The sequence below is a fragment of the Acyrthosiphon pisum genome, chromosome A1, assembly GCF_005508785.2.
Source record: "Acyrthosiphon pisum isolate AL4f chromosome A1, pea_aphid_22Mar2018_4r6ur, whole genome shotgun sequence".
Classification (NCBI taxonomy): domain Eukaryota; kingdom Metazoa; phylum Arthropoda; class Insecta; order Hemiptera; family Aphididae; genus Acyrthosiphon; species Acyrthosiphon pisum.
The window spans coordinates 107,355,182-107,369,491 of record NC_042494.1 but is presented as its reverse complement, the minus strand read 5'-3'; the positions used below and the strand labels follow the sequence as shown (position 1 = coordinate 107,369,491).

The 14,310-nt window shown below is 29.5% G+C and overlaps 2 protein-coding genes across 2 annotated transcripts; both read left to right on the top strand.

Annotated features, from left to right (window-relative positions):
* Positions 1-2,794: 2,794 nt before the first annotated feature.
* LOC100163867 (putative cyclin-dependent serine/threonine-protein kinase DDB_G0272797/DDB_G0274007) lies at positions 2,795-4,590 on the top strand. Its single transcript, XM_001943404.5, has 2 exons — positions 2,795-2,952; positions 3,051-4,590. Exons 1-2 carry the CDS (start codon positions 2,941-2,943, stop codon positions 4,218-4,220), a joined length of 1,182 nt encoding a protein of 393 aa, XP_001943439.1. The 5' UTR covers positions 2,795-2,940; the 3' UTR covers positions 4,221-4,590.
* A 3,368-nt stretch (positions 4,591-7,958) lies between these two features.
* LOC100568798 (polyhomeotic-proximal chromatin protein-like) lies at positions 7,959-10,393 on the top strand. Its single transcript, XM_008184916.3, has 2 exons — positions 7,959-8,510; positions 8,576-10,393. Exons 1-2 carry the CDS (start codon positions 8,499-8,501, stop codon positions 10,103-10,105), a joined length of 1,542 nt encoding a protein of 513 aa, XP_008183138.1. The 5' UTR covers positions 7,959-8,498; the 3' UTR covers positions 10,106-10,393.
* The last annotated feature ends 3,917 nt before the right edge of the window (positions 10,394-14,310 follow it).

Below are 14,310 nucleotides of genomic sequence, written 5' to 3'. Positions count from 1 at the left end.
TTCTCTTAGTGAGACAATATTGGCGCAGATATCATTTATTTGAAATAACACAAACACGTGGCCCCTTATAAGGAAACGACACTATATCAATACAGCTGCTACGTAGCCGACGAGCGACGTTATTCGTATTACACAATACCGTTAGCCACAAATCCAATATATTAGTTTCAGTGATGGCAATGATGGTTATGACTTGTGACAGATGGAGAAAGCAGATTTACTTGTAAAATGATTTCCATATCTAAGTAGAGTGTAGACTAGTTGAACTGATATAAGTTTAACGTCAATACCCTTTTTTGGTACACTTAATTTGTCAAATTCTGATGGTAAATTATATAATAATACATTTGTGTCATATTTATAAAGATAATTTATATTATTAGTATAGCATGACATTTGTGTTTAAATCATTTAAATAAACAAAATATAAAATTTTTGAATTTAACTGCCACATTTAACACATCATGCAACAAAAATATATTTTATACGTTTATTCTTATTTTTTTGTGTAGGCATACAAATCAAAATTAGCTAAAATTACCACAATAATACAATATAGTATACTATTTATAAGACATTTTTCTGTAGGATTACAACGTTATGATATAATATTGATGTTAGTGGACTTAAATATATAATAACTATTATTGGCTTGTTACATTTTTATGAAACATATAGGTAGGTACAATATTATTATGTATTTTAACTGCATCTTAAAATATAGATTTACAATTTATATATGTATTTTAAGCACTAATATCTGAAGTTAGATGTAACTATAAGCTAGTTTACATAAATGGTTATTTTTTAGGATATGAGAAAGCATTGATGACACTTGTATATAATATACTTATTACTTATAAGATTAGATCTAAAATATAAGATTTCTTCTATAACAGTTTCACTTACCTATTTTATTATTATAATATTTTACGATTTCAAATTTAATATAAATAAATTTGAATTACATGTTTGTTCTATATTACTAGGTAGGTATACATTACTATATTAGGTATATCGTTTATGTAATCAAATACCTAAATGTACGTAATATGTATAGGTGACATTTATAAATATAAAGGATTATACATAGTATTATTATTTTGTTTATTTGCAACATATTAGTTTCATTATATTGTGCATAAAGCAGTTTTTATTTTTTTAATGTGATATAAATTTAATTTAAATTATTGTATTTGAAATTATTATATTCATGAAATATATTGGGGATAAATAAATAAAAAAAATAATAATTATATTGATCTATTTAATTATATCCAATTTTCGTTTTCATTATCTAAGTGGTTCGTTTTAATTTTTAGTAAATGTTTATGGTACCTAACTTGTATAGTTTACTTGGTAACAAAATACACAGTACACATATGTAATATAAGACCTATTTAATGATATTTTATAAAATTTTAGGTTAAAGACACAATAATGAATAAATTGGTATATATTTTCCTACCAAGTATGTAGATTCTAAAAGCTTATGAGATTTAAGATATAAAATGTAATTGTGAAAAACATTTACGATCCTTAAATAAATTAAAAAGTATTAGAACAAGAAATTATAATGTAATAATAAATGACTTAAATTAAAATGGGTAGGTATCTGTTGATTATTTTTACGATCTATATTTTGTTTTTGGTTTTGGGTTTCATATTATATAACTTAGTTTGTGTTATTGTACCATTTTTAAAAAGTTAAAAAAAAATACAAAATAATTAATTCGAATTTAAACTAAGTTTGACTGTATTTAACATTTTTCTATTCCAACCTTAGTTATATTAAAAAATAATGAAAAAATATCATAATTTCAATATTAAGAAACCGTAGAATGTGAGAAATCATACTATAAAATGTTGTCGATGCTTACAAATCAAACAAATGTATAAACATTATTACATTTTCAAATGAATAGGACTATATGAGACAGGAGTATGGGTATATAATATAACACGTTGAGTAGTACAAAAAAAATGTCCTAGTAGGTACTGGTAGTTTGTTTATTGGCTCACTTTTATTAAATCATATAATTAGGTATTAGCTTAGCTAATAGCTTTAAGTAAATGTGTCCGAAAACTGTAAATGAATTGTAATAAAAAGTCATCAGTACCTATATTCAGTGAAATATATTATCTTATTTTACTTTAATTTAAGCTTATGACAGTAAACTGTTAAGTAGGTAATAAATGTGAAAATTAAATTAAATGTTTTAAATTAGTTATATTATCCATGCATGGGATATAAAATTCAATCTTTATTTATTTTGATTTTAATGATAGTACTTAATTAACTTTATTATTTAATAATAATTAATGTTTTTAAATAGATAAAAATAAAAATAATACTTAATATGCATAACAGGGTATAAGTATGTTAATATCGCATAAAATCTTACCACAAATGCACCCAGAAAAAAAATATAATTTTTAAATCATAAGTCATAACCACGAGTGTGCTGCATGTTGTAAATATTCAAGCTGACCGTATGAGTTTCTGAACATATTTTACTCGGCACATAGTTCGTTGGCGACGTCTACAGCTGATGCTGTTATACTGCTATAGGAGACAATATTGTAATAAAAATAATATGAAAGTAAAACTGGAACATCCACCGGTCCGGTGAGATAATAATAATCAATAATTTAATCCGAACATAACAACCGGAAACGCATTTACGTTACCCATCTATCCGCTTCAGTACCCATACCTATGGTACCTACGTATTTGGGCACACGACGGCGCCACAATACCAACTGGTTACCGTTAATTTGATCCCACCAAGCGGGCGATCGGAAATTACACATGTGCTATCTCCATCAAGTTCGTACGTATATAACCGCTATCAGCGATCGTCAAACGTATCAGTCGTGTTCGATCGAGCTTCACATAACACAAGAACACACACACACGAGACTTACAAATAATCAAAAATGGCATACAAGGTAAGTTAAAAACAAAAAAATACAAAAAATACACAAACATACCCCTATTTTTAACATCGAGGTTCAAAAATATTAATGTATTTCTCTCCCCACAACAGATGTTCTCCACCGGTCTAGTGCTAGCATTAGCTGGTATGTGCTTGTGTCAACAACAATCCACTTCTAGCTCACCATCCCAATACCAGTCTGCTGCTGTATCACAAACGTCGTTCCAGACGGGATCGGCCGTCCAACAGCCACAAACCAAACTGGAAGACATCGAACGTGACACTCTAGTAGCGGCTTTTGGACAGAAAACCCAACAGCAATCCAACAAACCATCATCCGTAGCTCCTTCAGTCCCTCAACAACAACAACAACAACAACAACAACAACAACAATCGCCGCAGTCCTACCAAACGGTGCCGCAACAACAGTACTTCGTGCAGCCTTACCAGGGGTTACAACAGCAGTTCTTCATGCAACCGTACCAAGCCCAACCACAACAATACTTGGCCCAACCTTACCAGATGGCTTTCGACTACAACGGTGTACAGTACTCAATCGTCAGCCCCAGCTCTTACCCTGGTAACCAGTTTTACCAACAATTCTATGTGCCAGCTGCCCAACCATCGGCTGTTCCTCAATACGTGACCAAACAATCTTCCCCGGTGGCCGCTCCTGCTCAAGCTCAACAGGAATACAAACAACAACAATTTTCCGCCCCTGCACAAGCTCAACAAGTATATAAGCCACAACAATTCGCTACTCCCGTTCAAGTTCAACAAGAATACAAACAACAATTCACCGCCCCTGTTCAAGCCCAACAAGAGTACAAACAACAACAGTTCAACGCCTTAGCTCAAGCTCAACAAGAATACAAACAACAACAACAACAATATGTAGTGCCATCCCCCGCATATCAATACGTCCAGCAGCCAGCTGCCCCCGCCGCCAACGGTCCCGCTGATTACTCGTACGTCACTCGTCACCCGGCCACCACCGCTGCCCAGTTCAAAGCCCCGACAGTCGCCGCCGCCGCCCAACCACAATTCCAGTACAATGCATTACCGCAACAGTACCAACAACCACAACCTCAATACTATTACACCGTGGCCGCCACCGAACAACCACGCGTCCAACAGTCAGCCAAGAGCCAATTTTCGTCCGGAGTGAAATCCACCACGCCAACCCCATTAACTAAGGAACAGTTCGCGTACAAGTTCGAATCCTCACCACAACAACAACAGCCAGGTGCCGCTTACAGCACGCTCAGATACTCCGCTTAGACGTTTCAAGTACATCTCCGTGAGGGGCCGTGACAGGTGCATCATTATAATATTATTGTGTATAGTGCCATCGATTGTATATACGCACACTACGCGTAATTCACTGTACAATTATTAGATATTATCACTATAATTATTATTATTATTATTATTATTACTACTAGTGCGTTGCAGCACAGATGTTATAGGTTATTTATTTCCTAGGTGATTTCCGCACACTTTAGCATGCCAATGCCAACTTAGTGCAGCAGTGTGTAGGGACGCATATATCCCTAAAACATAAAATATGTAATTATTTGTATTATTGTTATTATTATTTTGGTTAAGAATAAAATATGTGAAAACACTTAAATTTGTAGACCATTAAAAATACTTGTTTTTAATACACCTACATATTATGTCCAATCCACATGATGATTCTAGAAAGCGTTTAATCCCATCAGATGGTTCGCAGTAACTCTTATAGTATAATCGTTCATGTATGACATGTTTGAGGTAAAAAAATCACATTATAAATGTTTTATTCGGCTAACATTAAAAAAACATTTCTTGTATATAATATAATAATAAAAAAAAAATATTCCGAGTTATTAATAATTAACATTAAAAAAAATATAATAATATGATATTTAACAATAATAATACTTGCTTAGTATAGAAGTGTATAGCAGTGTAGTCAGTGTAAGTTGACTTTCAGCGTATTTGATGATATAACATTTTAATAGTTATACTTCTTCGAAATTGAATTAATTACATAATATGCACATGATATAACAGGAGTTATTTTATAAGATTATTTATTTTTATTTTCAATAAATTATATCAGTGATTTTTAAATCGCTAACTTTTCAATTTCACCTTTCGTTATAGGAACTGTTAAACGTTTTAGTAAATTTATCATTTAAATTTGAAATTAACTCTGACTACATTAATATTTGCAGTGGTGTAAAATGTTTATGTAAAAGTAGGCATTACAGTAGTGAGTACCAATATTAAAATAATTTTTTAGAATCTTTTTATTTTTATGTACTTTTATTAATATTCAGTGAAGTAATACAGTACTGTAATACAGTACTTTTAAATACAGTATTTTGTTTTCGAATACCTATTGTATTAAATATTATTGATTCAATCCAATTTTTTTGTTATCTTGTATAATTTACCTATTAAGAAAATTACTGAAATACCATTTTCTATAAATTTAATGTTGATGAAAATATTGTCGTCGAATAACAATTATTTAAAAAGTATAAACAACCATATTAGAATAATATTAAACTATTTATTCTAATAACCATTAAACCAGGGTTCAACATTCATATACGATGCTTGGTAATGGCAAAGTAATAGCAATTGGTAAAGTAGTAGCAATTTGTAATATGTTTTATTTTAGGTATGATAGAGATTAGAGATGGATGAATATATTGGTTATTACTTATTATGTATCATTTGGTTTTTACAATGACGTGTTTTTTTATTTAGTCTAAAGACACTTTTGTTTGTGCTTAGAAAAAATTAGATATAATTTCTAAGAATTATTCTTATTCATTATTTTTAAAGGTTTCTTATAACTTTTTCCTACAGATATTAAATATTATTAAAAATAGATAAATTCAATTTTTTCATAAGTGTTTGATATTAAAATTTACGAAATTCGCCAAAACCAGGAGTATTATATGTAAACGGTTTTGTACCTAGTCAAAAACTCAAACAATTTAAATTAACTTGAGTACCTGGTTGAAATTGTAATACAAGATTACAAATAACTAATAAGTTTTATTTACTGGAAAATAAAATAAAAGTGTAGTGTTCAGTCACATACATTATTTATGACTTTATGAGCAACACCGAAGTTCAAATTTTGACTTCCTTGGATATTCGCAAGTAAAATAATGATTTAACATCAAACCACTTTTGTTTTATTGTTACAATTCAAAAAAAAATTGACTGTAGAAACTTGAAACATTCTACTACTTATAATTTTCTGTACAAATTTTCAAAATGTTTAGTTTAATTTTTAATTTTAGTTTTCTCAATAAATTTTGATAAACTGTTTATCCTCGGCCAAAAATATTGACACTTTAATACAAGACTTGACATAAGTAAGTTGTTCTTCTAAATTAAAAATCTCAAAAATACGTAATAATAATAAGAAACATATTTTTTTTATAGATATTCGATGTTCACATTTTGACGAAATTGAAAATTTAAAGGAAAATAATAATTTTACTTAGGTATTTTGAAGTATTCAAACAATATGATTAGCGGGGACTTTTTTTTGTGGCACCGCCGCACGGGGATTGAACTGTTTGCACATTGCTTGGCCCTTATGCGACATCGTTTATTGTACAAAAATATTATTGTAGTGTATATACAACCGGTTCATCAGATATTATTAGTAGGGACTAAAAACTTTTCGTTACAACGTATATTATTATTTACTATACTCAATGATATGTTAAAAATATTTAGATTAATTTTAATAGCTATTTAGTATTTATACATCAACCTTGTTCTTATCGTCCTATGGTACTTCGCTATATTGACTTATAGGTACCTTACATTTATAATAGTTAGTAATATTATACGAAATTATTACGTATACATAATTCTATAAACCAAAGTAGCATAATAATTGTAGAATTTATAAAAACTGTTTTACAAACATACATTTTATTATACATTGAATTACATTTATAATTTTAGTATCCTTAGACAGTTTGTCGTTTGAACTTTTTACTAACTTAAAAATAATAGTTATTATAAATTATTTTTAAATTATAATGTATTCATTGTATTTAGTTATAGTAAAAAGTTTATATTTATTCTACTTATATTATGTATAATTGTATATAGGAATTATGTTAAATTTAAATTTAACTTTAAAACTAGTTTTATAAATTATTAGATTCTGAGCGGAGCGAGGAAGCTATTGTTTTTACAATGGTGTTTATTTGTTATTTTATTTTTTTATTTTTTATTTTTATATCCTGTATACAAAATTTCTTCCAGAAAGAGTGTTTCGATTTCAACATATAGTACCTTATCTTTTAGAAAATTGGATCAAGAAGGTACTTTAGAGGTCATTTTTCGATTTTCTTAACAGTTATTTAATGCCACGGGAAAAACCACCGGAAAATTACGAAAAAACGCTAAAAATGGGATTTTAATTTCTAACGCTTTGTTTATCACCATAGAAACGAATAAAAAATTACAATATTTTAATATTAATTCAACTTACATGATAAAATAAATAATAACAAAATATAAAATATCCAGACTGACAAACCGTCTCCACTCAGAATCGTTTTTCTTATACAATGATATTACATCATTGAATTCAAGTCTAATACAACCATTATACAATGATCCACTTGTCATCTACTGTACAGCAGAGCGACATCCACTTATCTGCTTTTTTATAAATTTTGTTTTTAATAAAAGTAATATTATAAAAAACCTACTCATTGAAACAAATAATTAGGTATTATACTGTTTAAATAGGTACGATAAATATTAAAGAAAACTATATTAAGTAAAAAAATAAATATAGTATGAATAATATTATAAAGATAGTTAATACAATTAATTGCTCAATAATTTAATATAAAAATATTTATTTATGAGCAATTATATTAAATACGTACCTATTAATCTAAATATTTGTTGTTTACGTTATAAAGTACGATGATTATTCATAAGTAACTTACATTTGTTTTTGTAATTAAATATTTAAAACTAATGTTATGTCGAAAAAATATCTTAGCAAAATAATAGAATAAAAATATATTATGATACATTAAAATGCATTCATATCGGATGCTATATTTAATAAGATTAAATATTTTTAAAAACACCTAAGAATGTTAATTCATAAGAGTCACGGAATGCAATCGGTACATCATTATTATTAAATTATTTTGTTTATGATTAAGTTGATAGTGTTACTGTTGCCAGCAGACAAGGTAATAAAACAAAAAATATTATAGTAAATGAAAAGCGGACTATTCGAAAATTCGATGTAATAATACCAATATATTATTATTAAGTATGTACCCATATATTATCGATATACATGAAGCTATCTCATTAACAAAAACTGTTAATTATCGATTAGGTCCCACCGATTGGACTCACCGTGATATTACCGTGAAGTACGAACATATATAAACCTTATTGGTGTTCGTAAAATGTATCAGTCGACTTCGGTAGAGCTTCACAGAACATACATATACTACATGGTCATATAGACAGGAGACTTATACAAACAATAAAACAATGGCATACGAGGTAAGTGTACAGATTTTCCTATAGTTTTTACGTTCAATAATACTTATATTTCTTTAAACCAACAGATGTTCTCCGTCGGGATTATTGTGCTCGCTTTAGTCGGTATGAGCTTGTGTCAACAACAGCAACAATTCAACGCTGGTTTACCGTCACAATACTTGCCATCCACCTTGTCACAGGGATCCTTCCAGGCGTCACTGGGAGGTGTCCAACAGGCACAGACCAAATTCGAAGACATCGAAAGTCAATCTGACAAACTATCGTTTTCAAACTTGGAACAACCAAAGTCTTACCAAGATGCTGTGCAACAACAAAATCTAGCTCAATCATACCAGACAGCTTTCGGAAACACTGGTGTGCAGTACTCAACTGGTACGCCAAACTCTTACCGTGGCAATCAAGATGGCCAACAGTACTACGTGCCAGCCACTCAACAGTCAGCCGAACCTCAATTCATTACCAAGGAATCGTACTCGACGTCCTTACCGGTAGTCATCCCCGCGGCCACCCCATCACAGATTCAACCAGACTTCAAACAACAATTCACCACCCCCACTCAAACTCAACAAGATATCTTTGGCACCGACGCTGCTCATGCTCAACATGAGTACAGTCATCATCAAGACTACAGAAATCAACATTTACCTTCCCTTGCTCAAGTTCAAGTAGAGTACAAACAACAGGTCGCTGCTCTTGAACAAGCGCAACTTGAGTACAAAAAACAGTTCGCCGCTATAAGTCAGATTCAACAAGAACTTAAACAACAGTTCGCTGCACCAATCGAGGCTCAACATGAATTGAAAAAACAGTTTTCCGCTCTTGTACAAGCTCAAAAAGATTACAAACAACAGTTCGCTGCTCTAAATGAGGCTCAACAAGAACTTAAACAACAGTTCACTGTACCGGTTCAGGTTCAACAAGAATTAATACAACAGTCCACCGCGCTTGCACAATCCCAACATGAGTTTACCAAACAATTTTCCGCTCTTGCACAAGCTCAACAAGAGTACAAACAACAGTTCGCTGAACTTGCACAAGCTCAACTGGAGTTCAAACAACAATTCGCCGCACTTATCCAAGCCCAAAAAGAACTTAAACGAGAGTTCGTAGCCCCAAATCAGATATATCATGAACACAAACAGCAATTCACTACCCCAGCTCAACAAGTATACAGACAATACGCCGTACCACATCAGGGTGGACAAGACTATAGACAACGATTCGTTGTTCCAACACCCGCATATCTATTCATACAAAAATCAACCGCCTCCACTGCCACTGGTCCAATAAATTACTCGTACGTCGCCCAGTACCCGGCCACCCAGACCAAATCCCAAACAGTCTCTGCCATCCAACCAAAATTACAGTACGCCACCATCCCTCAACAGAACTACCACACCGTTCCCTCCGAACAGATCACCGTCACCGAACAGCCACGTGTCCAACAGTCAGAAACAAACCAAACGTCGTCAGGAGTTGCCATATCTACCACACCAACCTCATTGAAAGAATCGGTTACCTACAAGTCTGAATCAACACCAACACCGCGACAACAACCCAAAGTTCCAGATAGTGACCTCAGAATCATCGCTTAGAAGTTACACATGATAGGGCAGTATATAATATATATTAGTATATACTCAGTATAATCATTAACGTGATTACACGTCAGTATAATTATATTATTTATTATTATTATTATTATTACATTTTGTATTATATAGGGTAGGTATTTATTTTCGGTATTATTTCCGCACACTATAGCTGGCAGGTTTTCACTTTGCAGTGTGCTTCTCGTGTTTGCGTGAATATTCCATTAAAAAAATTATTTATTAAAATGTTTGTTGTTTATTTGGTTTTAAATAAATGTCTAAATACTTAAATTTGTATTTTGAGAATTTACTCGTTTTCAATGCACCTAACATTTTACTATTCGTATAATATTTTACTTAATAACTCTAGAATTCCTATTTTAATCTCATCGGATAATTACTGCCACTCGTTTGTGTATAGCACTAGTTTTAAATAATAATAAGATTTATTACACAATTACGAAATGTATAGGTAAATATATAACGTGCTATATAATGAGGTACAAACATCATAATTAAATAATATATATTACGAGATAGTTAAAGTGCGATATAAAATACAATATAATATAATGACTAATTTGATAGGTAATGAGGAAAATATTAAGTATGGTGAAAAGTGTTTTTGTAAAACCTCGGTTATGAGGAGACTAATTAAATAATTTAAATTAGAAATAAATTACTATAATATTATAGTATAGACTATAGAGACGATTTCTTAAAAATAGTTGTTGATTATATTATGTATATTACGATTTTGTTCGGGACTGAGCATGAGCTCTGGGGCTTCGTCTGACGGAACCTTTGGAAGTGTTTTGTGATTATAGTTTCTGTTAGAACGGAATAAAGGTTTCTTTTTGTGGAACGATTTGAAATGCTTGAAACCTTTAAAATCGGCGGTATGTACGTCGAATATTGAGCTGACTTGGTCGGTATAGTGGCTTAATACAATGTGTTATAAAATATTTAATCACTCATATTTAAGTATATAGCAATCAGTGAAATCACATACCTAATTATATTGTACAACTTATATTAGATAATATATTATAACTGCATCTACTAATTAAACATTTACACTTGCCAATAAAGTATACGAATTCTACATACGTTAAATCGATTAATGAGTTTTATATGAATAACAAAAACAAATGATAAAATATATGATAGTTTTATAATATTGTTATATATGTACTATGGACAAGGCATGGGATATAATATAACATATATACATATTATTAAAAATATAAATTCCAACACTTAATGTTATTGGTTCATACGTTTAAATTTTAATTACGTGTGCACTTGCAGTTGCTGATATTGCTCTATAGTAGGAATCATAATTACATAACAATGGCAAATAATATGTTAATTTATTGACATATTTTATTCTTATAGAGATATCATAATATTATGGCCGAAAACACCCTATCCACTGAATGACGTGACTAGCAAACGAAAACCTCTCTAGTCTTTTAGTCTTAAAGCTTTTATATGTGTAAATACTTTATTGTAATATTTAATGTATGTCTGTTTTTGCTGTTCTTAATTCTTATATTTTCTAAACTGTACCTTGGGCATAACCCGTAATGTGATGTAAATAAAATTTAAAATAAGGTTCCACGTAAGTAGTTCATACTGTAACCAAAAAATCTAAGTAAAATATAAACACAGTTGTTTTTTAGGGTTCCGTACGGTAAAACGGGACACTATTACTAAGGCTCCGCTGTCCGTCTGTCATCAAGCTGTATCTCATGAACCATGAAAGTTAGAAAGTTGTAATCTTTACAAATTATGTATTTCTGTTGCCACTATAACAACAAATTCTAAAAATCCTAGAATATATAATGTAAGCAGTGTTACCAACATGTTTATAGATGATAGTACGGAACCCTTCGTGCGCGAGTCCGACTCGCAATTGGCCGGTTTTTTTTTATAGTTATTCGAAGTTCAAGTTTGGACGAAATTAGATATTTGAACGAAGAAGAACGGTTTCAGCTTTAAATCATAATTTAAAAATATTATTCGTGGGTTACTTGGACTTTCTAAAGTATATTATTATATACAAATAATATTAATTTAACTTACCGGCTACCGTATTAATAATAATAATATAAATAATAAATATAATATAAAAATTGTATATTATATTTATTATAGGATATTTAATATCCTTGGCTGACAAACCGTCTCCACTCAGAATCATTTTTCGTATACAAATATACAATGATATTGTATCATTGAATTTAAATTTAACACCATCCATTACAGTGACCCACTTGTAATCTACTGTACAGCAGAGCGACAACTACTTACCCAATTCTTTAGGTTGTATTTTGATAAGAGATTTTTTGATATTGAATTAACTATATAATAATCTTAAATAGGTAATATGTTCATTGTTTATACCTGGTTAGTATGCTAATAATATGATGGATGTATTATGTATATGAAAACCAAATTAAAATGTTCACATTGATACAGTGGCGTATTTAGGAATTTTGATAGGGGGGGGGGATGAAATATATAAAATAGGTACACTCAATAAATACGAATATAATATACATTTTTAAAATCCCCTAACTTGTTGCGATTAGTGTGGATCAAGGTGAAATAAGAATTAACACAAACCGTACAGTAGGTACCTAATAGCATTTATTATAAATTCATACTAACGACAATCCCGTGTTTAATACGATAAAAAAAAAATAGTTATTATACAAAATCCCGTTTTCTATTTTTTTGAATGCTCAGTTCATCTATAACCTTATCTGGCATGATTATTGTATTTAAAAGGTCAAGGGGGGATCTATCCTCCATATCCCCTCCACCCGTTAATACGCCACTGCATTGATAATAGTAATATGAGTAAAACACGTTATCTTATGATATTTATAAAAATTAAATAATGACATATTAATATTACAGTAATACATTTCAGTTATGATTACAGTAGAGAATTAATAATGCAATAAATTTGGAAATTTGAGGATAGTGGATTATGGAATTTGCAAAATATAATATTTATCGGTTATATTTTAAATTAATATTGGGTTTTAAAAGTTATAAAAAAAATTGTATATTTAAATGGATACTACATTCTTTTGAGAAATATTTTGACAGATTGATGTGGTATACAGTACACACTCATTACCAATTTTACACTAAGATTACTTTAAAATATGAACAACAATTTTATGTGAATATATAGGTATGTGTTGTCAATGTTGAAAGTGGACCATTTAGATAACACAAATAGATCACTGCATCTTCTTAATTATATTTCTTTTTTAATAATAATTTCTACATTTTAATTTAAATTTGAATTCATGTTTAGGTATTATTGTTTTGTATTTTATTTCTTTTAAAAGTAAATTATAAATTAATTAATAGTTTTTAGATATATTTCTTGATGGGTGGTTTAAAATTGAGAGCCCATAAATAAATTAATACGTTTTTTCTTAGTGCCTAAATATTATTGAGTGATATGAAATGTATTGAAATCTAACATTATCTTCTACTTAAACTGTAGAGGATATTATTATATTATATTCATATGAAATCTGTGACATGATAGAATTCTTTGTTGACAGTGTAACAGGTATAATTCAAAAGAGACTGAAATTAATAATTTTGGCCATTATTGATTCATATTTCATTGTTGAAATATATAAATCAATTTTGCTCATATTTCACATCATAGTCTAAACTTTATATTCTATTTTATATTTTAATGTATATCTATTTTTCAATTATTATAACAACTATAATATTTTTCTATATTGGAATTTATTAGTTAAACTATTAAAAGTGAGTATATAATTGTATACATAGATCATTAAAATGTTAAGCCTAAATCAAAAATATATTTTTTTAAATGTATTATTGATCAATTAATTTTTGTATAGTAGGTATCAGTTTCTTACATGTGAAAGGATGTTCATAAAAAGAAAAAAAACGGTATTTTAACTTTATTATGAATTAGGTATATATCAACTTTCTATATGACAAAATGTCAAAATACAACTAATAGATTATTAATATTTTACACAATAAAATGTATTTATTAAACACATTTTTAAAAGTAGTTCCAATATATTATAATATAATACAATATAATACAATATAATATTTTAGTACCTACCTACATACATAGAATAGTCATTTATTTATTTTGAATAAAATTAATTAACGAATACAACTTAAAT